We start from the raw sequence: 24,794 nt of genomic DNA on the forward strand, positions 1-24,794 counted from the left end.
AAGCCATCAGTTGTGTTCTCTGTGGAAATGTTGCTGCATGGCCCTGCACAAGCACTGCTCAAGTACAACATGCAGAAGTTGCCTTGGAAACTGTGTGCCATATATATATATATACGTGTGTTTGTGTGTATGAATGCACACGCTATTTTCTTTTCTCATCTAAAGTCTTGGGAGGGCCTGCCAGTCTGTAAGGGCCGTCCTGTGCTGTTCTGTTCCTGGCCACAGGATTGTTCAGAGCTGCAACTGCTGGTGCTGTGCACTGACCCCTGTGGTTCTCTCCCAGGGCACTGTTCTCCACATAGTGTCACCTGGTATTTCTCCTCACTTCACTCTCTCTCCTCCCTCCAAGCATAAATGCTTTTGAAGACAAGAGTCTTTTCAAATAATTATCATTTTTAATTTTTGGGGGGTCATCTGGCAGAGAAGCCTTTTTTGGGACATGAGAGATGCTTACATGCATGCACGATGCAAATTGCTTTTGCTGCGATGATTTACCTCTTTGACCCTCTCTCCCTTCTTGTCTTCTTCGACCTTCCTTTCCCTGTACGTTGTCTCTCCCTTTCCTTTCTCCAGTGCTCTGGCTTGGCCATCGCTCCAGTCCTAAGCCCTGGCCAACCACTCCTGCTCGCTCTGCTCATCCCTGGGAGCTGCTCAACACCCAGCCGCTCTGGGCCTGAATGTCTCCACGTGGGAGCAGTTGTCTCTGGGAGGCAGGTCTGCATCTCCTTGCCCCACCAAACTCTGCTGCTTACCATGCGAAACAGCGACACGAAGTGCCCAGCAGCTGCACGTGGGGTGCTGCCTGCAGGGTGACTTTGCTTTGCTTGCAGGAAGAGCAGGCTGCTTTGGTGGGGTTCACTTTCCCGAGACGTTTTGATGCTCAAAGCCAAGTCTGGCGAGAGGTCGGTCCCTATCAGCTTACACCCACTGTGGCAGCACTACGGTTTACCAGCAGTCAGCTCTGATTTTCTCAATCTGAAGTCAGTGGAGGTGTTGTTACTGCAGGTCCTCACGTTCTGTAAAGCAGTACCATGTACATGGGACTTCGTATGCTGTAGGTAGAGACCTTGAACTTATTTTTCATTTTTCTATTTTGGCCTTTGGTTGCCAAAAAGTACTAAACAGCTAGATCAGTTAGATTTTCTGATGTGGGTTTCCAAGGTTTTGAGCCTGCTTCCTTTGAGGAAGCCACAACTGCCTGTGTCAATGGCTGTAATTATGTAAGCACATCTTCCAGATCAAGAGCTCAGGCGACTTCCTTGAAACAAGCAACCTCCTAGTCCTAGAGATGGCTGATATTTTTTACTGCCTTTCAGATAGAGCTGCTCTCAGAACTGCATCCCGTTGAGTATTTACTCTGCATCATATTTCTCTCCTCACTTGTCAATCATCAAAATCACATCTACTATTTTTAGTCGCCCCAAGCTTCTTTGCCTGTTGGGGGTGTATATTAAGACACTTGCCAAGCTGTGTCCCCTGCTCATCAGGCCCTGCTACGTCTAAAATGAAGGATTTGAAATCTGTGTGATTCCTAAACGCAGGGGAAAATGGTTCATGGAGAACTCAACAAATGCATCCTTTAATCAACTAGATGTGTACAAGCAAATCTGGCTTTAGGCTTATTTGGATGTTATGTTATTGGTAAGAATATATGTGCTTATTTTACACTCATGTCAAGTTATATAAAAATGGGGGAAGAATGTCTCAAATCTTAGAGCAACCAGAGGGGGGAAAGACTGAGAGAAGTGATGGCTATGGTGTTTCTCTATCTAAGTAATTAGATGTCATTCTGCAGGGAAATGGAGTAGAGAAAGCTGATAAGCTCTGAAAAGCTGCATGCCCTTAACTCTTTTCCTGGAGAAGCTGCTATATTGTTTTGATCTGGCAGCAGCTGACAAAGGGAGGCAGACAGAGCTGCTTCAAAAGCTGAAGAAACAGGAAAAGGGCATGAGCTGAGCCCATCTCCGCAGAGGCAGTATGCGAGTCAGGAAGGAGCAAGGCATGACATGACACCTTTAATTTCCACACTTTGTCATCTTCAGCAAGATGCTGGTGAGGAAGAGAGATTGAATCAAGTACCTATTTTTCATAAGCCTGTACTGTATTTGTAAGACATATCAACGATGACACTTCATCAAGTTCTTGCTATCAGCTCACGCTAGGATTGTGTTTCCAGTGGCCCAGGACCTTCAAGGACTTATGTATATTTTTTTAAAAAGCATAAGTTCTTCAAAAAGATGGAAGATACCGGGCCACATCACTCCCACTCGGAATCTGCACAGACCTTCCTTTAAGAAAATCTCCCATGTGGACATCAGTCCCATGCGTGGGCTAGGGAAGGATGCGAAGAGCAAGCAAGGTGCTGCTGAAGCCCAGTCGCCGGCACTTCGGAGCAGGAGGCGGTGAGCAGTTTCCAGCCCAGAGCAAATGCTCGCGGGCTGCCACCTTCGCTGGCCATGGAGGGCTGGAGCTGCTGCTGACCTCCTGGCTCGGAGCTTGGCCCCAGGCTCAGGCTCTTCTTGACCCCATCCCTGCAGAGCTGGGAAGCCAGAGGGGTTTTGCTCAGCAGTGAGAGCCCTCGGCAGTGCCCCACAGGCATGACGATTTCTCTTCATCGTGTCCTCAGCAAGCCCTGAAATTCTGAAGAAAATCCTGAAAGACTGAATTAGGACATATTTTTGTTCCCAGACTAATTTCAAGCCTCCTTTACCAAATGGTCTGTAGCATAACCTCATCTCCTCCCATCTGGGTATCTGCTGCCTGTGCTCTGTTCCTGCACTGTCCCTGCAAGCTGGCAGGGCGCTGAAGCGTATCGAATATCCTGTTTTATCCAAGAAAAGGAATTCCTTTTTATATTCCAGTGTCCTGCCTGCTGCCGAGTGCTGGTCTGAGCGTCTGCAAAGCGATCACGCCTGCACACTGGAGCCGACTCAGCACATCTGGGTATTCAGGCTCGCATGCTGGAGTTGTCTCTCGCCCGGTGGGATGAAGTATTAGCAGGACAATGCCTGGCAGAAAACCAAGGCACGCAGGCGCTCTCCTTGAGAGATGGATGCTTTCCCCATATGGAGGAAGAGTGAGCTGTGCCTTTCCCTCGGGCTGCATGGGGAAGGAGCTCTGCCAGCTCCCACACACAGGCCGGTGGCCGTGGCCACCTCTTGTTGCACTGAAATACCTGTCCCTGCCTCTGCCCAGGGATGGTTTTGACCCCAGCTTTTCCAATTCTCTTGACCAAAAGAAACCACATGTGCTTGAGGCAGAAAATCGGTGGGGTGGCTTGTTGCAAGAGGAGCATCTGGTTAATGAATTCTTACGAAATATTAAACATCTGGTGAACACTGTTAGACAGTGCTTTTGTGTGTTAATATTGTGATTTTTGCCCTCAGTGAAAACACGTGTCTCAGAGGCGTGCTTTGCTCTCCAGGAGAACCGTGCTGCTGAGTCTTGTTTCACATCCCCACCGCAGAAATTGAGGAGGGTCGGCAATGCTGCTAGATCTGCAGAATCCACAGTGCTGCGTGAGCGCGGCGTGCCATTTTGTTTGCCAGCTGGTGGCCTGGGCCTTCCTGGCAGGGTGCCTTTCCTGCAGCTCACTGCTGGGACAGTCTGGTTCCCTTTATAACAAGGGTAGCATAAGGGAAAACTGCTCCCATGCCGGGGAGCCAGGCATTCCTATGGCAAGAATGGATGGAAACCAACTGTGATGGATTTTCTGTTTTTGAAATATTCCTGTTTCTGCTGCAGGGAGAGGCTGTCCTGTGGGAAAGGACGTGTGCTGCACCGTGGGTAGGGAGCAGCCTCCTGGAGTCTTCCAACCTGGTGAAGCTTCCTTACCCCAACCGAAACGCTGCTAGAGCAGGTTGGGCACAGCTCCTTCCACCATCTGTCAGCACTAAAATGCCTCCAGCCCGAAGCTCAGCTGCTGGCTGATGTGTGGTTGGTTGCTTTTTAGTTACGGCTCATGCATAGTGACAAAGGCTGGTGGCCTTTAGGTCCGGAAGGAGGTGTACATTTCAGTGAAGGTTTGTGCTGGTGATTTCTGCACAATATATTGCAGGGCTGCTGTTAATCCTTCCCCTCAGCCTGCATGACGCTATTTTGAACCTCATTGCCTTCACTGATGCTCCATCAGAAAAGTAGCTGTTGAGGTTTTTTTTCTTTCTTAGACTTTGAATTTTTTTTTCTCCCTGGTATTTCCTAGCTTCTCTCAGGGCAAAGCCCTGAGTAGCTTCTCCCACCTTCTCCCAAATACAAAGCTCAGGCGATTCTCCCTAAGCCACGAAGGCTTTGCAAGGAGCCAAACCCATCTCCTACTGCAGCGAGGGGTGAGATGTCTCGCTGTGTTCTTGGCTGTGCAAAGAGCACAGACCTGCTTAGCAAATAGCAAACCAGCAAGGGCTTATTTTTCCCTCCCTGCCATTCTTCGGACAAAATTTGTCTTTTTAGAGGGCTCCTCTGAACCCTCTCCCCAGGCTCACTGGGAAGTTAGCACTTGCAGCTCCTCGAGGCAGCAACCAGTGCATTATCCATCACGGGAACCCGGCGCCTTTTGGATGTGCTTCTCTTGCCGAGCATTAAGCATTTTCTCTGCTGTGCTTCAGTGGTTAGTAGCAGGAGAGCTTTTTTTTCATTTTCACCCCACGTGTCCGCACTCCTTCTCTGATGGCAAGTATCTGGGGAGATCTGTTTTTGTGAAATACTTGACATACAGCGTGACTTTCCCATCCGAGCAGTTCATGGCAGAGAGCCTTTAAACAGAATTGTGATTTTATTTTTCTTTTCTTCATGGCTTGTCACAGTTGCCACCCCTCATCTGTAGGAGGAGGGGGAGGGAAAAAGGGGAGATGAACTTCAGATGCTTTATTTTTCAGTTCGCTCATCCTGTTGTTTGCTGGAGGAGTGGCCACAACCTGGTTAAACGCTGATCCTTCAGTGTAGGGAGCTGGCAGAGTTGCTACAGGTCTTTCCAAAGCTGGGATGAAGAGGAAATAAATATAGATTAATTTCTCCTGGAGGTGTGCTAGAGCTGCAGCTTTCCCAAAGCTCTTTGGTCAGAGGCCTCGGGGCTTCAGCACCTGTACCACCACCCTGTGAGTTTTGGCCATGCTACCCTGGAGAAGCTACCTCCTCCTTTGCTGTTGTCATGGGTATAATAGTGATGCATCTCAGACATGAAAAGCTGTTATTTTCTTTCAAATCTGTTTCTCCAGCTTGTATCAATCTCCAGCTAGCCATGGTGAGAGTGTTTTTCTAATCAAACGCCTCAGATCCCAGACTGCGGAGAGGGAGATGAGCTGCAGGAGCCCTCCCTGGTGTCGCTCCTCTGTCTGCTTGCTCATCTGAGGGTAGCTTTCCAATTTTCTGGGTGGAAAGTGGGGCATCTGTGAACGGATTTCTTTCATCTGCTTCTGAAAGCCCTTACATCCTCCTGCTTAAGTTTTCAGAGAGTTATTTTGGCAGGACAAACAAGAGCCTCGTGGGCTGGGATGCATGCTTCCCAGGAGGTCGCCCTGCCATTGCACTGCCCTCCTGTTTGAAGGGTGTAACAGGGCGAGCTGACTCCTGCCTACATAGGTCGGACAGCACTCTGAAAAAAGCAGGTATCTTTTCTTTTGGTACTCGGACAGCCTGCATGTTCCTGGAAGGTGTGACAGAGTCTGCCTGACAATGAAGGTGAGGCAATCAGCACAGCTGTTTGGGTAGGCTCACCCCACCAAGGGGGTACCAGCAGGTACTTCTCTCACCAGTCATTTCCAGGTCGAAAATTTCCCCTGAAGAATGCTGCAACAGTGTCAGTATATCAACAACAATGAAAAAAGTGAGTATAAATACAAAAGCAATGTAGTTTTATCCAGCAGCCGTCCAGTTGTTACTTCTGCATCCCTGTTCCTTCTTCCTGATAGCCTTTTTTTGATTGATCTTTATCACCACTGAAACAAAGCTGGATTTTGTTCTGAGCCGTTTGTAGGAACCAGGGCATACGTGTATGTTTGTATGTTCACACACATCCATATATGTGTGTGTGTGTGTATATATATATATATCTGGGGCAGTGAGAGAGGAAGATGCATAAAAAGTGTTTTACTCTTGCCAGAGCGCTGCTAGGTGTGAAATCAAGTTACAGGACACTGCCCATATTCTTCAGTTGCACTTCAGAAGCTCACGCGTGGCCTTGACATGAATTGTTGTTGATTTTCTGGTCTCTTGCAGCGGCAGCTGACTGATGCTCTCATTTTTGCCTTGCAGGAGGAGCAGGCTCCCGCGGTGCAGAGCCGGAGGTCATCACTCAGCGGGGTGTGCTACTTGACCATGGGTCTCCTCGTACTGCTCCTCGGCTTGGTCTTCGCTTCGATGTATGTCTACAGATACTTCTTCATCACCCAGGTATGGGTGAGCGAGGAAGGACTGCTGGCTCCTTGACCCAGAGCAAGCAGACAAGCTGCTTCAACCTTTGGTTTGGTGCTGCTGTTTCTTCCTTTGTGCGGTGGTGGTTCAGGAGCCAGTGCTTCTGGGCCCCGCAGATGAGCATGTCTGAAGCAGCAGGTTCAGGCTCACCTCCATCCTGACTATCAGGAAGGGCCTTCTGGAAATTCTCCTTTTCTTCTCCTTTGTTTTTTGTTTTTTAACTTGTATAAAAATATCCTGCAAGTTCTGCCTTGTGAACGCAACATTACTGTGGTCAGTGGTCAACCAGTTTTAAAGCATGACTGGCTGTGAGGGTTGAGCAGGCCCTGGACAGAGCAGGGGGGACAGGCGAGACAAAGCAGCTTTTTGCAATGTTTTTTTTTCTTAGGCTCTAGCACAGAGAAGCTCCGTAGGCATAACAAAAATAGGTGCTGCTATTAATAAAGCAAGCAGTGAATAGAAAAGTGAGCAGGAGATGGTGTGGCAGGTGGGCCTACAGCCTCTGTTAAATTCAGCACCTTTCCTTTCATGTAGGCTTTGCATAGCCTGCCCTGGCAGAGGCACTGGGCTTGCAGCTTTGTGGATTTGAGTAACTGTGGGTCAGAGCATGGGGACTGGGACGCGGTAGGGCTGCTTTTTAAGTAGGAAACTGCTGAGCTCTGTGGCTTGCTGAGTGTTTAGCTAAGAAAGCGCAGAGCATTGATTTGCACTGAAGACCTCATTCTGCTGTGGAGCAGCTATTAGTGAATGAGCTCTCCCAGGACTGCAGGCTGCATTCAGCTCTGCAGCCAGCACTTATCCACTCAGCAATACAGGCTTTTTATACACTTCCTTCCTCCATACATGTTCGTGCTGTCAAATTGATTTGCAATCCTTGTTTTCAGATACATCAATTCTTTATTACCTGTGCTCATTTATAGCTGGTCTGGAATCCCTGTGACAACCATAGGGCTGCTCACCCCTCCCACACAGCAGTATGAATATGACGGACCCATGTGCAGGGATTTTGGTGCAGGCACTTGTTTATGACTGGGTGGCAGTCACTGGTGTTGAGGGCTGGTTTGTCAACTGGGTGATGGACAGCGTTTGGTCCATCAGCTGGTCAGTAACCCTACCCTCGATGCATGCTGAATGGCACTGGGAAATGTCAGCTGCTCAATTTGGGGCTGCCTGTTGTTACCCCACTGCCTGCCTGTGATACCAAATGAAAGCTTATGTGCAATTACATGGCAAAGTTCCTTCAGCACAGTCAGAGATGATCTGGGGACCAAGGTGATGGAGCCTTTATGCTTCAGGTCTCTGATGGCTGCAATTTGTCCCTGTGATGCTAGTGCTCAGACTTAATTGCTCGCCCTGGGGTAGCTCTCTTACCTGCAGTTTGTGCTTCTGGAGTCCCAGAGGGCAGCAGCTCCTGATTCTGTCTTGGTGCATTTGCCATAGACGAGCTACAAGTGCCTTTAGAAATGATGCTTGGCTTGCTTCAAGCTTACATGCCTTATACAGAAAAATGCAATTGCTGGAAGCTCTATCTACAAAAGGATCTGAACAGCCTAGTCATGAAATTTAAGAGCCTCCTGACAGACATTTTACCTTTCTGATTCACCCCATATGAAATCCCACAAGGGATCCTTTCTTCCCTTTGGACTTGGCTAGCAGAAAAGGAGACATGGTCATTTCACAGGGGTGTTTTGCACTCCCTTCATCGAGAACGTTTTTTGGCTGACAGATTTTGAAATATTCTTAAGTGCCCGTTTGATAAGTATTTTTACCCAGTTCGGGGACTTTTTTTTTCCTGTGTTGGCTCTCATTGTTAATGGGGTTTGGGGTGTACGTGTGTTGTGTCTCCAACTGGATCTCATCCCCACAGCTTCCCCGTGAGAGCGTGTTTCACTGCGGCGTCCTTTACGAAGACTCGCTGTACTCCCCATTCAAGGGGCAGCTGGAGCTGCATGAAGACGTCAAGATTTACATTGAGGAGAACTATGAGCAAATCAATGTCCCGGTGCCGCAGTTCGGAGGGAGCGACCCTGCAGATATCATCCATGATTTCCAGAGAGTAAGGCGCTCTTTCTGGGCATAGCATGGGGGGCATCAGCACGGTTCTCATGGCCTAGCACTATTACTGTTGTCACATATCTGTATGATGATCTCGTTTTTGAGCTCTCCTCCTTCTCAGGGCCCTGTATGAGCTTTTCCAACCTGCTTGTCTTGCATGTTAGGCCTTGCTAGGGAGGTCCTTGTACAGGTTTGTTGCTTAAAAGAATTTCTTGTCTTCCCTGAATTTTTCTTTTGGCCGTTTAATGTCAGTGTGAGGTCGGTGCTCGCTGAAGTCAGGAGGCAGCGGGAGGGCCTTCCCTGTGAGCTGGTGCGATGTGCCAGTGTGGCTGAGTGTTGGGCATGGCGTTGGAGGATATTTATGGTGGAAGTGCAGGACAGCTGCTGGCACAGACTTCAGGGGCGAGCCGGGTGCCTGCAGCCACATGAGGAGAGGTGGTGAAGTGCATGGAGAGGGGAGGGGAAATGCAGAAGAGAAATGGAAACTGCTGTTCACCAGGAGTGTTTCTGACTATGAGCAGATCCAAGGGCTTCTCCAGGGCGGGTTGAGGGTGCTTCAGCCTAGAGTGCTCCTGTTTTGGTGAATGTCTCCTCCTTCCTGTCCTGGTCCTCACTTCAGCCTCTTTTCAGCTAGCTTCACAGCCATATTTCATTGAGAAGGGCTCAATTCCTTAATCTTTCTGCTTGGAACACAGGGTCTGACAGCTTATCATGACATAACGCTGGATAAATGCTACGTCATCGAGCTGAACACCACTATCGTGATGCCTCCACGCAACCTGTGGGAGCTGCTGGTTAACGTGAAGGTACAGCTGCAGTACTGCTTTATTTTGTGTGCTTTTCTTGAGTTTGCTCCTGGGTGCCAGTTAGAATCTCTTGGGAAACAGAAAACAGTGTCTGTGGAAGTAAGCCTTGGCTCTGACAGAGCTAAGTCTTTATGTAGAGGGAAAGCTTCAGGGGCTGTAGCTGAAATATTAATTTTGCAGACAGCACAGTAACACTGGCATGATGGATGAACCTGACCAGGGTAGCTCAGAGAAGCAGCAGATTCCTTTCTCTGGTGCTTACTGATAGGAGTCAAGGTGGGGAGAAAAGGGGCGAATTGCCCTCTTCTCACTCTTGCTGCTACATTTTGCCATTTGCAGAGCTCTTGGTACCCTGTGGGGAGTGCTAGGCCTTCTGCTTTTACCCTTTTGGGGGTGGAATCTGTGCTGCTTCCCTCACCATGCTGAGGGCTGAAGCACAGCACTTGGTCTGATGCAGCTTTGCTCACAGCAGGCATTAATTGGGCCTAGTACCAGCAGTTTTGTTCAGTCCAGAAGCCCGTGCTGGTGTATTGCAGTGACTGAAAACAGCCTTAAAATAGAGCACTATTTAATCTTAACAGCAGGAAAAAAAAGAAACAACAGGATTTTTAAGGCTGCAGAAGGTAAAGCAAAACACTGTTTGGCTCTTGAACTCCCTTCCAAGACAGTCTGTGTAGAAGAAGAAAAACAGTGTAACTCTTTCTCTAATTTCCTTCAGTCAGTGCTGCTGCATGCAGTGTGATGAACTTTGTAGGATTAAGCTGAGAGGTGAAAGGCTGGGCTTGAGAGATGCCTGATCTCTGGTACTTGTCAAACTCCCAGCTTGTTTCTCAACAGTCCTCACAATTTTGTGCACTCTGACCATCTGTTAAGTGTGCTGGGAACACCACTGGGGCACAACACACATTTATTTACAACTCTCTCCAAACCAGCCACCGTGGCAGGTGACCAGTCCCTTGGGCAAAGGGAAATGGAAAAGAGAGGAAATGGAAGAGTAGACCCTCAGCAGAAAACTGGGAGGTTGGAAATGCTGGTCACGTTCTAAAGTAACAGGTATAAAATTACAGGAAGTGAAAATGATGCTTTGTCTTTATCAGAAATTGAATTAAAAAGGGGGATAAAAATACGGTTAAAGTGGTCTTATGACCATTATGACCTTAATTCTTTAAAAAGAGTGTAAAAGCAGACGTGGGTTTAAATAACTGATTATTGGGATGGACACATGTCCAATCTGTCTGTGCAGGTTTTAACGTGCACTTTAGAGTCACTGTTTTCAAGTGCTTAGCTTGCTCTTGATCTCACAAGAAGTTTCTCATTGTGAGCACAGTGAAGCAGGGGAATAGGCGGCACACAGAGGTTGTGCTACCTCCATCAAGGGGTTTCAAGGCCAGACTGGATATAGCCTCGAGGAACTTGGCACAACCCCATAGCTGCCTCTGCTTTGAGCAGGAGGTTGGACCAGACACCTCCTGCACTCCCTTCCCAGCTGAATTATCCTGTGAGCCGTGGCAGTGGCCTGTGTCAGGCAAGAGAGGGCAGGTTTCTCCCTGCTGCAGGGACTTTCATTGCCTGACGATGTGGTCACCTTCTCTGAAGTGCTTCTGTTTCAATGGTGGATGAGCTGCATTGGTCCCAGCTCCTCTTGGTCCTCCATTTGCCTTCCCTGCTCCTCTGAATCCAGTCAAGTCCCCATTGAACGAGACTAATTTCTGGGTGGAAGTTTAGCTTTGAAGATGTTCAGTGGCTTCGGCCCTATTTCTAGAACCGAACCTCGGTCCAGCAGATAATGTTAGCTGTTTGCTCTGGCAGGCTGTGGCAGCAGAGGGACTCGGTTGAAGCCCTTTGCCCTTTCCTCAGCCCAGTGCCCTGTGCCCCTTTGCAGTGTGGCTGCACGTGCCTTGTGCCTGCTCTGTGGTCCCAGCTGCGTGCAGCCACAGCTGTGCCAGACCCTGTTCAGGTTTCAGCCCTGCTGTCACCTGTACGCCTTACTGGGCCTCTCCTCTCTCAGGTTTTTCCCTGCAAATGGCAGTTGTGCTGCTTCTTGCAGGCTTACGTGTGGATAGGTGTAATGGCTCAGTGACCGGGGCTGTGTGAGTATCTGAGAGAAGAGGATGGAGGGATGCTCCCACTGTGCGGCAGCAGGAAGCTGGAGATGACCCGGTTAAATGACGGATGATCCACATCTTTTGTAGAGCCCAAGATTAATTTCCCTGTGGAGATGCTCAGAGCTCTAGTGTTCTTGAAACTGTTAGCAGAGAATTGAAGGTAACATGCTTTTTGCACAGTCCTGTGATGGAGGAGCAGCAGTTCCTGACTATTTCAGCTCCCACAGCTATTTAAATCTAAAACAATGAACATAATGGATTGCATGCATGTGTGTGTCTGTTTCTAAGACCTCTTGTCTTGTCAAGGGTATGACAAATCCTGAGCCCCAATCTCACGTGTTAACATGACAGCTTGTGCCAGTAACTGCACGTATCATGTGCCCTCTCCTGCACTCTCCCGCTGAGAATCAATAATTGAATTTCTTGTGGAACTGTTGTGTTAGTGTAGTACAGGCTTCCACTAATAGCCTAGTGCTCCAGCACTAGAGGAGAGCTTTATTGATCCGGAAGGCTGTGCCAGCCCAACAGCACGGCACTAACTTAAGGCAGTGTGTTTCCAGGTATGTCTCTGTGGAGATAACCAATCCTGTGGTGGAAATTGAAGAGATGAAGTTTGAAATTGTGCTGCTGTTGCTTGCTTTTTCCCCTGCTTATATTTACAGTGGTCCCTCTTTGGGGATCTGCTGATTCTTTTATTCCTTTGACTCTTCTTAAGCAAGTGGGACCATAAATGAGTCTTTGCTTCATGGCCTGGTTAGCATCTGGTCTGCTCAGAAGTGGCCCCCACCTCAAGCTAGACTTGTAGCACGGCTCCCTATTGCCCCCGTGGTGCCCAGGCAGTGGTGAGACGCCCTGAGCACCTGGGCCCCTCCACTCTGCTGCCTTCACGAGGTTGGGCACAGCTTGCAGAGTCTTTGCTGCCAAGCAGATCTCTTTCCTGCAGCAAAGGAGGTGCCCTCCATCCCTGGGAGGCTCCCAGCTCCTCCATTTTCTCTCTCCTGTTTTTTTCTAGCTCCTGGTTTTTCTCCTGTTTTTTTTTCTAGCTCCTGGCTCTCCTACATCTCGCCCACCAAGCACCCCACTTACCACCCTGGTCTTCAAAGCCACCTCCACCTCAGCAGCAGGGAGACTGTGTGTGTCCATGGTCATTGCTAGTCCCCATTACTGCAGGCTGTAAGGGCAGGAGGTCACTGGGGTTGTGCTGAATGGGTCACGAAGGAGGGGGAATTGCAGAAAAGTTGGGAATCTGTTGGAATCTCAGCAGGGCTGGGGTTGGGGGATTTTGCCTTTTAAAGTAGAAGTAAAATTCACATTTTCAGTGGAGCTTCTGGTGTTTCACCTGAGCCTGGATCCCCCTCCAGATGGGTTTGCCATGCTCTTAGAGTTAGAGCTTTGCACGCCCTCCTGTAAAACTGGGTTTAGTTTCTAACAGGGTCAATCCTACACTGGCTTTACCTCCTGTCTGAGTATTCAGTTTTTGAAACTGATCTGTTTTGCGTGCCCTGTGCTAGTAGCATGGGAGAGTTGAATGCAAGGACAGGCAAGCACATTAACCAGCCTTGCTTAGTGCAGCTGGAGCCTTCAAGCAGCGAGTTCCACCAGGTGTGGCCATCTTTGGCGCTCTGTGCGAACCAGGTCTTTGTTAACAGATCGCTGGTCATGCTTTTTTTTGTGTGTGGAAACTGTCATTTCAGAAGGGGACGTACCTGCCTCAGACGTACATCATCCAGGAGGAGATGATCGCAACGGAGCACGTCCATGACATGGAGCAGCTCGGCTCCTTCATCTACCGCCTCTGCAGCGGCAAGGAGACCTACAGGCTGAAGCGGAGGAGCGCCAGGAGACGTAAGAGCCTGGCAGCTTTCAGCCGCCCTAACTTGCTTTCCCCCTGCATCCCAGTCATTGTTTCTGCTGTAACAGCCATGCTGGCCTCCTTGTGGTGAGAGGGGAGGTTTCCCTGCAGGTGTAAGCACACAGATTTTTTTGAGGTGTTCCCCATTTAATTCAGCTGAACCCTGGCCTGTGATGCTGCTGCTGCAAATGGGTGCTGGCTGCTGTAGGTGTTTCTATTGCTGCGTCTCTCGGATTAATCGAAACGTTAATAAAGATGCTTGCAGGAGCTAGCCCTTCATTTACATGTGGACTCCTGGGGCTGAACTAATAGCAGTACTGTTGGGAACGGTTTGGAAAATTTCCCTAATGTAGATACCTGCTTCAGTGGCAGCTATTCAGAGCAGATTAGGTCTGCAAATTGCCTTTAATTAATTAAGCTCTCAATAATATGGAAAAAGTTGTGAGGAGGGAACAATAGACTACCTTAAAATCATTTCATGAAATGTTATGTATGTATCTTATATACAAACGCTAATGTCCTGCAAAAAACTCCATAGTTTCAGTATTTGTAGTTACTTGTTTTTAGATACTGTTTTAGATACTAGTATATTTAAAGCCTCACCTGAAACAGCTTAAGGACCCAGGGAGCATTCCTTGTTCTCCAGAGAGGCTGAAGCCATGGCAGGATCAGTGCGTATGATGATTCAAACAGCCAGAAGAGGATGATTTTAAGCCTTCCTTGGCTGCAATCAGGGCTGTGCTCTGTACCAGCCTGTGACTCCTGCTGGTTTTGTGGGGCTTTCTGGCCTGTGAGATAACACTGAGATGCTGTCAGCTGAAATCAGCTGTTTCTCTGTGGTTCCTCCAGCTCATGGCAGCTCTTATTGCAGGACTAAGGCCTAGATAATGTGGCTATTCTTCCAAAGAAGAGATTATGCTGCTTTTCATACAGGCTGTGTTGTTCCTGCATTTCAGTGTTCAGTGGTTGCATCCCATCTGCTTTCCTTCCCCCACCTAATGCAGCTCTTGTAAATGAACATTTGTTGAGTTTTCTCCCCACGTCTCTCTCTTTTAATCCCTTGTAGGTATCAGTCGACGTGAGGCTGGGAACTGTCATCGTATTCGTCACTTTGAAAACACTTTTGTGGTTGAAACTGTTATCTGCAAAAAATCATGAGGCTGCTGTCCTGTTGTAACCTTCCTTGGCTTTGCTTGCACATACATGCTCTCAGCCCTCTTTTAGACATGGTAATGTGTCTTACTTTATTTTTATTTTTATTTTTATTTTTGTTTTTACTCCTTCCCTTGCTTGTGAAGCTCTAACCTCTTGGGTCCATCGTGGCCTCACAGTTGATTATCTTTTTCTCCCTCCTGCCTACCTGAGACGTTTTGCTGGGCTTAAATTTACACAGTGGTCACAGATAGCCTGGGAGTGAACGCAGCCTCATCCGTGCCACAGGACAGAAATCTCTTTTGGGAGCAGGCTTGGGGTAGAAGGGATGGCCAAGAAATAGGATGCTGGAAACAGGTGCTCTTTTCCTGGCTGAGCGATTTCCTGCTGGTAGTGTTCTGAACCTGGCTTGGTACCAGGGCAGAAGGTGTGTGACAGGAGGAGGGCTACCAGTTTGATGCTGATGTAACTACCAGGAATATGGAATCAGATGCCCTTAGGGAGAGAACAGATGTGAGGCTACAAACAGTGACTCAGAAAACTCAGCAGAGGGGGATTTCTGCCTAAACCGTGCTGTGGTGCTCCCAGCTTGCTGCTTGCTGTTCTCCTGAAGGCCAGGTTATCAAACAGAGAAAGCAGCCTGTACGTGTTGCCCCTGTGAGTACTCCTCGCCACGTGGCAGTCTGCTCCTGAGCCTGGCATGGCTTGGCACAGCCCTGGGAGCAGCGTGGGGTGCCCTCGGGTGAGCCCCTGGAGGGTGGGTACGCGGTGCTGATGTGGGGTGGCAACAACATGGCGATCATAGCGCTGCTTGGGGGCCACGGAGCAGGGAGGCTGCGTAGCCACATTCAAGGCTGCATAGCCTTACTCTGCCTCTTTGTAGAAGAGGCTGCCATGCCTGTGTGCAAAGTGGTGTCAGCAGCAGGATTGGTAGTTACTGGCGAGTACAGAAGCAGATTTTTTTGTTTGTGTTGAGAGAGAGTTTTCTTGTATAACTCCTCCAATGAAAGCTGTTTTGATAGTAATTCCTGTAGCCCTACTGTATATCACATCATCTGAGGGCACCGTTGTGGTACAGATATTGATACAAGGCAAGATTCAGTGCATCGATATACTGCAGAGAAATTGTGTGAACAAAATTGCATTTCTATTGATCATTGGAGAGAAGAATTGCAGAGTAATTAAATATTCTTCCCTCTGATCCATAAATATAGTTAAAACTAATTAGGTTCTTAAAATGCAGGCAGTTTTTTGGCTTGAAAGAACAGCATGAAGTTCAGCTTGGCACATTCTTGTTAATTGGTTTCCAGCAAATCTGGACTTGTTCATCTGTTGAAATGAGCTTGTTGTTTTAGAAAGAGGAAGGATAAAGTAAATGCAAGTACAATCATTAATTCAGCAGGACCAAAAAGTGAATATATTTTAGAGTAAAACTTTTAATAGTAATACTGTGAGCTAGTTACTTGAAAACAAAACAGTATCTCAAAATAGTCATCTAAAACAATAGGAATTAGTATGTCCTTAGAGGCTGAGAATTTATTTTTTCTTATAAATGTAGAGTCAACCATAAATATTAAATTTTAACAGGTAGAGGAGGAGATGTTGGTCTCCTGCTTTAAGCTGGATGTAAAATGAAGAACTGCATGTACTTCATGCAGGTTGGTAAGGAAAGTTTCCTACTGCCAGAGGGTATTTGCTTTTCTATAGTACAGCTGTGTTTTTCCAAATATAACTTGCTATCAGCCCTAGCCTTTCCTTGCGAAGTGGATGACAAGCAAGTCAGAGAATTGGTTTGCTTGGTGGAAGTACCACAAACTGGTAAATTTAAGCCCTGTGTTTCTCTTTGTTTCTGGGCACCTAAGCCTGCACTCAGGTGAGCACACAGACCTTTTCCCCCTTCCTTCTGATTCTGCATGAATTAACTGGTCATTGAATATGCTAACTCTGTGCAACCCCGCAGCTGTAAGGACAAGCCCTGGTTCTTTAAGATGAACTGACACGTTCGCTGTTTCATAGGGTGAGAATGCAGTTGTCTAGAAAGAAAACACAAAATGCTTTGTATATTTTGTCTGGTAGGACTCTTACCTCTTAGGAAACATCCATGGGATAATAAAATCTTTTACCTCTGATATGTAAAGCGTGTGTTTGTTGAGAATGAAAGCACATCCCCTCCATGAAGCTATCGCCCATGCCCTGCGGTGTGGAGGCTCTCCCCAGGGCGATGGGATTGCTGTGCAGGGATGCATCCAAGTCGCCAGCTGCCAGAGCCTGCCCATGCCTGCAGGCTTGAGGGCTTCCCTCCTTGCCATGCCAAATTCAGCCAGGCAGGACCCACTGGGCTCTTCTGAGCTGTCTGCCCCGCTTCCATCCTGGTGGAGAAGTGTCTGAACAGTGTTCCTGAGCTGGAACATTGAAGCTCTTTCCAAAATCAGTCTCTAGTCGATCAGTGAGGAAGTTAACGTAAGGCATTTTGCTTGTTACAGTCTTTGTATTTACCTCTTCAGTACCTGGATGCCTTTTCCGTCGTTGGGGTTCTGTAGAAGAGTTTTGTGTTCTACAATAATTGTGTTTGCCAAAGCCTGTTCTGCAGCTAAACCTAGTAATTTGGCCTGATGCAAAGACGGAAACGACATAGTTTGCAAAGGTGTTTTTTTGGAGTTGTATCTGACAAATACACTGTTCCTCTGTGTCCGTGCCTCAGAAAATTCCTGTGGCTCTTCCAGAGGAGAGAGCAATGAGGAGAAAGCTGTGATCTGGATTGTGCACTGTTATGAGATTGTTCACTGTGAAAATGAAAATGTGTTGCTCTAAGAAATAAATGCTGAGGAGATGATTTCAGTATGCACCTCTTAGAACCATCTGTCACAATATTAGAACAAGAAATGGGCATATTCTGGCTGTTGATGAACAGCGCCTGGAATACCCTTCATCATTGCTACTGATTTCTTTCTTTTGCATCTAGCTAAACATTTGAAGAATAACAGAGGTAGAAGCAAGATCTGCCCCTACCATGAATTTTAAATTCATTTGTTTTGACCATGTGTAACTACAAGTTTACAGAATAACTGCCTCTAAACTATAATTTTGACCAGTCTCCCTGTCATGGAGCATGAGCAGCCCATCCTAACACCCTCGAGTGCATTCCTTGGAAGTGCGTTCAGGTACAGCTGGGGCAGTGAGCTGGGTCTGGGGGTGAAGTCCTGCGAAGCTTGCTTCAGTGTTTCTACCCAGCCCCCTCTCCTCAACATGAAGAGCTGATACATTATGTTGATGCCAAGCTAAAAAAAAAAAAAAAAAAAAAAGCCTTTTCTCATTCCTGTGCATACTTACATACCTAAATTAGGATGTCAAAGTTGTTCCTGAACGTTTTGCTGCTGTTCTGAATTCCAGCCAGGACATTGTACAAGTAAGTGTTGTGGACACTGTCACAGCTTCCCAGGAAAAAAGGATACGTAGGCATGTTTGGACAGCTGTATAATCTTGTCAAATGTAGCTTCCCAAACTAATGTCTCAGGTAACTGCCCATTTCTTGACCTTCTGGAAAGTACAATTTGTGATGGTGGCTTTCAAGTCCCGGTGAAGCCAATGAGGTGCTGTAGCTCTATCAGAGGGAATGTTTTCTGGGTTACATATACAGAAAGTGGAGTTCCAGCGGAGAGAGGCCCTCACAGATATTGTCTGAATGTACTCAGATGAAAAGAAAAAGGAAAAGTCCATTATTTTCTATCTAGTATTCAGCCTTACTCCCGGGAGGGCCAAATGAAACTGGAAAGGGATCTGGAGTTTGAGGCGGTGTTTGGCCTATCCAACTTGTCATACTGAAACTGGAACCTTTGCTTCTAGAGGATAAGGGTATTTCTGGAGGGTGATTTTTGAGTGCTTAGTTTAGGAGTTCACTCATACTGTAGCCTTCTAAGTTAGACAATGTGAATGCCCCCATGTATCAGGTATTTTTATGACTGATATCTGACAAAACAAGATTGACTTCAGGACAGGGCTATACTGCCTGTTGCTTTTCCTGTCGGCTGTGTAACAGATCCATGTACATAGAACACTTCTGTTTCTCTGCAAGAGGACCGGACCTGATCGCTCTGATGTGCAACGGGGTCTCTGACTTCTTGTGCCTGCAGCTAAGGAGGTAAGTGCTAAGCAGCCGTGTACCCCTGCCTGCTGGCTTGGGGCTGCTGCTTCCAGTGTCTCTGTTGGTATTCATGGAAAATCTTGTTTTAGGCTAGAGCCACCCCCCTCAGCAGCTCCAGGTGATTATTAAGTGGCTTTCCCCATCCACATAAGTCTCCTTGTGTATAGCCCCTCTTCCAAGAGAGGGCTATTCGAAGGGGTGCTGTTTGATGCCCACCACAGGGGATGGTCCCCAAGAAGTGTCTCTTGTTGAAACACCTGCAAACCAGAGTGCTGCAGTGCAGCCCAGAGCCTCAGCCTCACAACTGGTCTGCACTGGGAGGAAATGGGAGGATGCTGCAGAGCTGATGCAACATGCAAGGCAGCGCTGCAACTGGACTGATTATATATGCTTATACACCTCTGTTGTAGGCAGGTCACGTCAAAGGACAGGCTGGAGCAGGGTATGTTAGTCAAGCAGGAAGAGCATGTGGTCTATGGACTCTGTAGTTGCCAACACTTTAACTCCTTCAGTCTTGCTGAAACCTTAAATGGGTGGGGATGAACAATCCAGAATCAGCTGTTCCCTTAAGATGGCTGAGAATATTTGCTCTGGGAATATTATCATTCATAGTGAATGTGGGACGTGTTTGTGCCAGCTCTAATTAACCATTCTTGCTAGCACAAAGATGTTCTCCAGTGGAAGCCAGGATGTTGTTCTATTCATTTGGATTAATTAATCTAAAAGGCTAACTATGTAATTTTGTACTTGAGCTTTTAAATCTGTATTTGAGCTGAAATCATGTCATGCAATGATTGAAATATTCTCATAGTCTGACCAGGGAAGGAAGCTTCAAAACAGAGGACAACTGACTGGAGGATGTTGAAGAAAACCTCTCAAATTAAAATTCACTGTCTTCTAAAGAAATTTCCCTAGGATGTCACTCTGTTCTTCTATCTGTCATTCATGGAACAACTAATTTTTAGTCTTGCTGTTCTGCAGGTTTTGTTCTCCTTTCTTTTAAGGAGGTAACAGCAAATAAAGGCTTTGGATCAGGCTCCAGCGACTTCTTACTGTTTTCAGATGGTGGTATTGTGATTGCCCCTGCTAGAACAAAAGTCACTCCACATGGGCTATTCTCCCTTCTCCATAAATTGTTGTATGTTAAAACTTAGAGAAGCAGACATGAGTTGACTTGCTTTGACACTGTGGATGCCTTCTGGAAACACCCTTGTCTCAAGCGTGGCTCTGTTTCGGGTTTTGAGTGCTGAAAGCAGCAGCTTCAGTCAGTAATTTGTATGGCTTGGCTGAGTCCAGTGTGGTCTCCGAATGGACTCATTCCTTTCTAGGTCAAATATCTCTCAGCAGTACAGTCGACTGCTGTGTTGTCGTTAGACGTTCTACAGATAAACAGTGGAGGTCACTGCAGCATGCTTCTGTGTAACGTGCCTGAGCCCAGGATCCATGAAGCACATGGAGGCCCATGGAGCGAGTTCTGCCTCCCTCCCTGTTTTGGTCACTTTGATCTGTGTAGGTGAGAACATGTCTCGTGGCCGCCTCTCGCTTCCACCCCGGGTGTGCACAGGGATGCGGGGTGTTGGGGGGGAAGCGCAGGTGAATTGCCTGGTGACAGCACTCTGATGGGCATTTGGCAATATTTGGAAAGAGGGTGTTTAAAACCAATGCCCATCTGCTTCCCTGAGGAAAATGAGTGCTACCGAAGCGCAGGCCACTTTGAAACATGAGGCAGGTTTGCAGTAAGCGTTTCAACTATCCCTCTCTGGGCTTTATAGCAGCTTTAAAAAAAAATTCAATTAAGATGTCATTAATATAAATGTTCTCTCTTCCTCCCCACCACAGTACTTTAGTGTTAGCCCATGAAATGGACCAGCAAATAGCAAACCAAACCACACTGCCTTTACAACAGCAGGTACCAAATAACAAGTCTGCTGGCTGAGATGTTGAGTGGGGAGAGGAAGGCACGTTGCTTCGGTAATGAGGTTTACAAAGGAAATGCACTTTGATTTCATTCAGTACTTTGGATGAAGTTGTTTAATTGCACTAAATGCACTAAAGGGTAAATATTTGGCATTAATCTCCTTGACAATTTGAACTCATTCAGCATGGAGCGTAGCTGTTTCTGCAATGCTGCCTCTCCCCAGATCAGGACTTTGTGCTCACCCATAGGAAATAACTGGGTCTTAAAATCTTTAGTTTGCTTTTTGCCCCCCAATTTTTCATTAGCTACAAGTGCTCAGCTATTTTTGCATAACTGGAAGAGCCAAGGAGCTGGGCTGAGGGCCGCAGAGCATCTGTACCACAACGTGTGGGGCCACTTGCATAAACCAGCATGTCATTAGCACCCCAAACAGCCCCGGCACCAGCAGGTTTCCTGGTCGCCCTGCAGCCCGGCCATGGCGGCCATGCTGAAGGAAGGCAGGGGCTGGAGCCATGCGCCAGCCTCCCTGCGCTCCGATCCTCCTCACTTGTGGTTTTGAATCTGCCTGTGTAAATGTTCTGGTGTTCACCCAGGCATGAAGTAAGTGGGGAAGTTAAAAACAAGTAATTTAGTGCCAAAGGATGCCTCCTTTCCTCACAGAAACACAGCTTTGTTGGGTGTGTTTTGTCACGGGAGCTGCAAGTGTTTCTGTGCAAAATCCTCCCTTGAGGATCCTTTAGAAAGTTTTAAAATTAATGCTGTTTTTTTGTTTGTTTGTTTTTTGACTGAAACTATTCTTGAATTTTGCACATAGGTTTGGGGAGAAAGAAGAGAAATTCTTTGCTGTCCATATTTAAAAGAAACCCCCAGTCCACCATGTTGAGGTGTGGTCTGCCCGTGGCCTGTCCCTTGTAAGGGACCTGGGACTCCCTGTGGAGGCAAGATCCCAAATTCTGTGTTGTATTTAGGAAAGTATTTCAGAATTGTTCTTTTCTGGGGAGAGGATGATATGGCATTGCTGGTTTTCATGGATTTTTGTTGTCGTTTTTTTGAACAAACTGGCTATGGCAGAGGGCAGCACGAGGAGGAAGGGCTGATGTTGCAGTGTGCTTTCAGGGGGAGTACAGCACCACGCAGCGTGACATTTCTTTGCCATTTGTCACTGCTTCGTCACTTGCCACTGCTTTGTCATTTTCAAAAATGTGGTTAAAGCAGCAGCTTGCCCCAGTCAGAGTGAAATGCTGTGTGGCAGTGGGTGCTGGGTGTGACTTGCTGTGCTCTGATGTCAGTGGTGTAATTTGCAGTTTGTAGGAAAAAAAAAAAAAAAAAAAGCTGTCTTATGTCATCAGGGCTTAACATGGAAAAAACCTGCAAAGCCAGGAAGAGAAATACATAAAGAATGCATGATTTATTCAAAGCTCTGTCACTGCATTTTGTCACTTGACATTTTCTCTCTGTGCCAGTTCAAGGGCAGGAGTTTTTCCCCACTGATTTACCAGTGCTTTCAGAAAGGCTGTGAATGCTCTCCTCCTCTGCGGCGGGCTGTACCAACCTCTGCACCAGGCTGCTCATCAGCTGGCCCTCGTCAGCCCCTGCAGCCACCACTGGATGCTGCCTCAGCCCTCCACAGTTTCCCTCAACCAGCACTCGCCTGCACTGGGGCGAGGGTGCTGCTGCCAAGTTCTCCCAAAGCAGCTTTTCAGAGCCGGGCACCTGCCAAGGAGAACTGCTCTTATTTACTACTGCTATACTTTTTACCTCATTTCTCTTTTCTTCTTTCTTCTATTCTTTTTAAAATTTCTTTCTCCTCTAACAGTTTGGTAACAGATGTTGAACATTGTCCTCATCTGAGCATATGACTAGGAGTTTAGTGACAAAAAGAAAGAGCAAATCTGACACTTGCTTTGGTTGCATCTATCAGCTCCCACCTAGGGCTGCAAAAGCAAATCCCAAAACACTCTGAGGTTTTGTTTACATTTAAAGAGCAGCTGATGTCTCTTGAAAAAACCTTCAGCCCAAAAGGGTTCTGCTGCTTTATCTCTAACTTTCCTTTATTTCTCCTTCATTGTTCTTCCTAACAAATGCTATTTGCATGAAAACAAGACCTTTTGTTTCTCAGGATCTGATCCATCTCTACTACTCATTCCTCATTTGGACATTGACCATTAGAGTCTACCCATGGAGTGCAATTGGGTATTCAGTCAGACCCTCCAGACTCTAATCCTCTGGGATACTGATTGCATTTCCAAGGCTACTGATCATGATATAGAAAAGGGGTACTAACTTCAGGTGGATTAAGTATGCAGCAGAAGTTGAGGGAACATGGTTGTAATGAGAGCGGGGTGCACTAATACAGAAAATATAAGTTTTATCAGTGAATTACCTGTCTAACAGAGATGTTGCCCCAGCATCTCTCCAAGAGGGCAAACGTAGCTGTTTAAGAACTAAAATTTGCCCATGCTGTTTGCAGCCATGTTTGTAACCCTGCTTCTTCCCAAGAAGCTGTGAATTGTGGAGCCATGGATGCTGGATCTGCTGCCTGTTCGCTCCAGGAGGCTGCCCGCTGGAGAATGTTTGTCACATTCTACAGGCTTGCAGTGCCTCTTCTTCATCTCATTGAAACTGGGAAACTTGCCTGTTGATACTTCGCTCTGACGTCATTAACAGTCAAAACGTTGCAAGACTTCTAGGTGCGCTCAAGCTGATCTGCAAAGTTCTTCAATCCTCCCAGCTCCTTCAGGATGACCTTCAAGCTTTGCTGCTTTGACGTTTTGTTATTTATCTAAGAAAATAATTTGTACCATGGACAGTTTTGCCAAAACTTTGGTAAGTGAATGTGACCTACATGGTTCTGTTTGTATCTGTGCTTAAAGGACATGTAAACACTAGGTATGAGCTGGACCATAGACCTAATGTGACTTGTAAGACTTGAAATTAAGGTTCTTGTGTGTATGCAGCTGAGTTCTGGAAAAACAACCACTTCATTTGATGCAAACAAAATACTTTTTGTTTAGCATGATTGTTTAGTATGGAGACTGGCTGCCTTGTTGTGCAAGTTGGACAAGCTGGTAGACTAAATGTCCAAATATTTACCCACAGGATCAGATTTTTGATAGTCAAAAAGCAGGAGTGAGATTTGGGACAACTTTTAAAGATGGTTTTTAATAGGCATATGTGGGGATCCCAAGGCAAGTGATCCAGGCTGATTTAAGAGAACAAAACCACATAATAGCATGAAATATAATAACAATGTGAATGCTGTGATTATGTCCCGGAATGAAGTCTAGGATAAGATTCAGTGCTACTGCTTGATTTCTGCCTTGTTGTTCCAAAACAACCTAACATTATTTCTGTCTCTCTATTTTTTATTGCAAAAGTAGGGGGGGTATTAAACGTCTCACTGTTGTTGCTGAGTATAGAGCTAAATTTTGTCTTGCAGTTATTGCATGGAGTGGGTTATGAATGCAAATGGCATTCCAGCCCATTACGTTACCTCAACCTACTCCTCTTAACATGTTTGGTTTGTTTGTTTTTCCCCTGAAGAATCACAAGGCAAAGTGTGTCAGACTGATTTAAATTGTATGACCTAGCTCCTTTCTTATGATCTTTGCATTATTTTCTGTCACTGATCTGGATGCTCTCACTGCTGAAATAAGAGACTGTCAGTAGCTTCCATGCAGTCCTGGCTGGGGCAGACCCAACCCTTTCTAAGTGGCAGTGGTGGGGACAAGGGCACAGAGCAGCTGGGACGTATGTCGTAGGATGTGCATGCACAATGCACTCTGGCTGTTGCTCAAGGAGGGGCGAATGTTTAGATTCCCCAGTAGGTCTGTGCCTGCTGGGCAGCTGCAGGCAGGAGTGGCTGCAAGAGGCTGAGCTCAGAGTGAGAAAACGTATTTCAGAGATCAGCCTTTCTTTTGTCTTCTCACTACTCATATAAAGTGGCCCACATAAACATATTCATTATTAATACCAAGTTATTTCAGTCTTCATGAGGGAAACCTATCCGCAGGGGTTTAGAGCCTCTCTAACCTTGGTCTGTTGAAAGTCCTGTTCAATTCTTTCTGCCCCTCTTCCAGCTGTGATGTTTTTGAGCCACTGCACTTCCTATTGTCACGAATAAAGTCGGTCTTGTCTCTGCCATCTGCAACTTTTCATGCTTTTCTAAGCTCCTCCTTAAACTACATAAAGCTATTTCAAATAGTGTCCTTCGTTGTCTCAGTTACTGTGGCTGGCCGAGTGGGACCAGGTTAGATGCTACTCTCTGAGAGATGGCTTTACTTGTAGTCCCAAAGTTAACACTTAACAGGGAATGGTCAGATTTGCATTGATGCACTCTGAAGTGCAATCTAAAATGGAT

At 46.9% G+C, this 24,794-nt stretch overlaps 1 protein-coding gene across 2 annotated transcripts in view; it reads left to right on the forward strand.

The window, feature by feature from the left end:
- The window catches only part of ITM2C (integral membrane protein 2C), a 39,459-nt gene extending 22,020 nt beyond the window's left edge, over window positions 1–17,439 (forward strand). For both annotated transcript variants that reach the window (XM_050712517.1, XM_035545086.2), the window contains 5 exons: window positions 6,247–6,384; window positions 8,273–8,461; window positions 9,156–9,266; window positions 13,066–13,216; window positions 14,290–17,439. In XM_050712517.1, coding sequence (XP_050568474.1) covers window positions 6,247–6,384; window positions 8,273–8,461; window positions 9,156–9,266; window positions 13,066–13,216; window positions 14,290–14,381 — 681 coding nt within the window. In that variant the 3' untranslated portion in view covers window positions 14,382–17,439. The remainder of the gene's footprint in view (window positions 1–6,246; window positions 6,385–8,272; window positions 8,462–9,155; window positions 9,267–13,065; window positions 13,217–14,289) is intronic.
- Window positions 17,440–24,794: the final 7,355 nt, after the last annotated feature.

This window comes from Cygnus atratus, chromosome 9 (genome assembly GCF_013377495.2).
Source record: "Cygnus atratus isolate AKBS03 ecotype Queensland, Australia chromosome 9, CAtr_DNAZoo_HiC_assembly, whole genome shotgun sequence".
Lineage (NCBI taxonomy): Eukaryota > Metazoa > Chordata > Aves > Anseriformes > Anatidae > Cygnus > Cygnus atratus.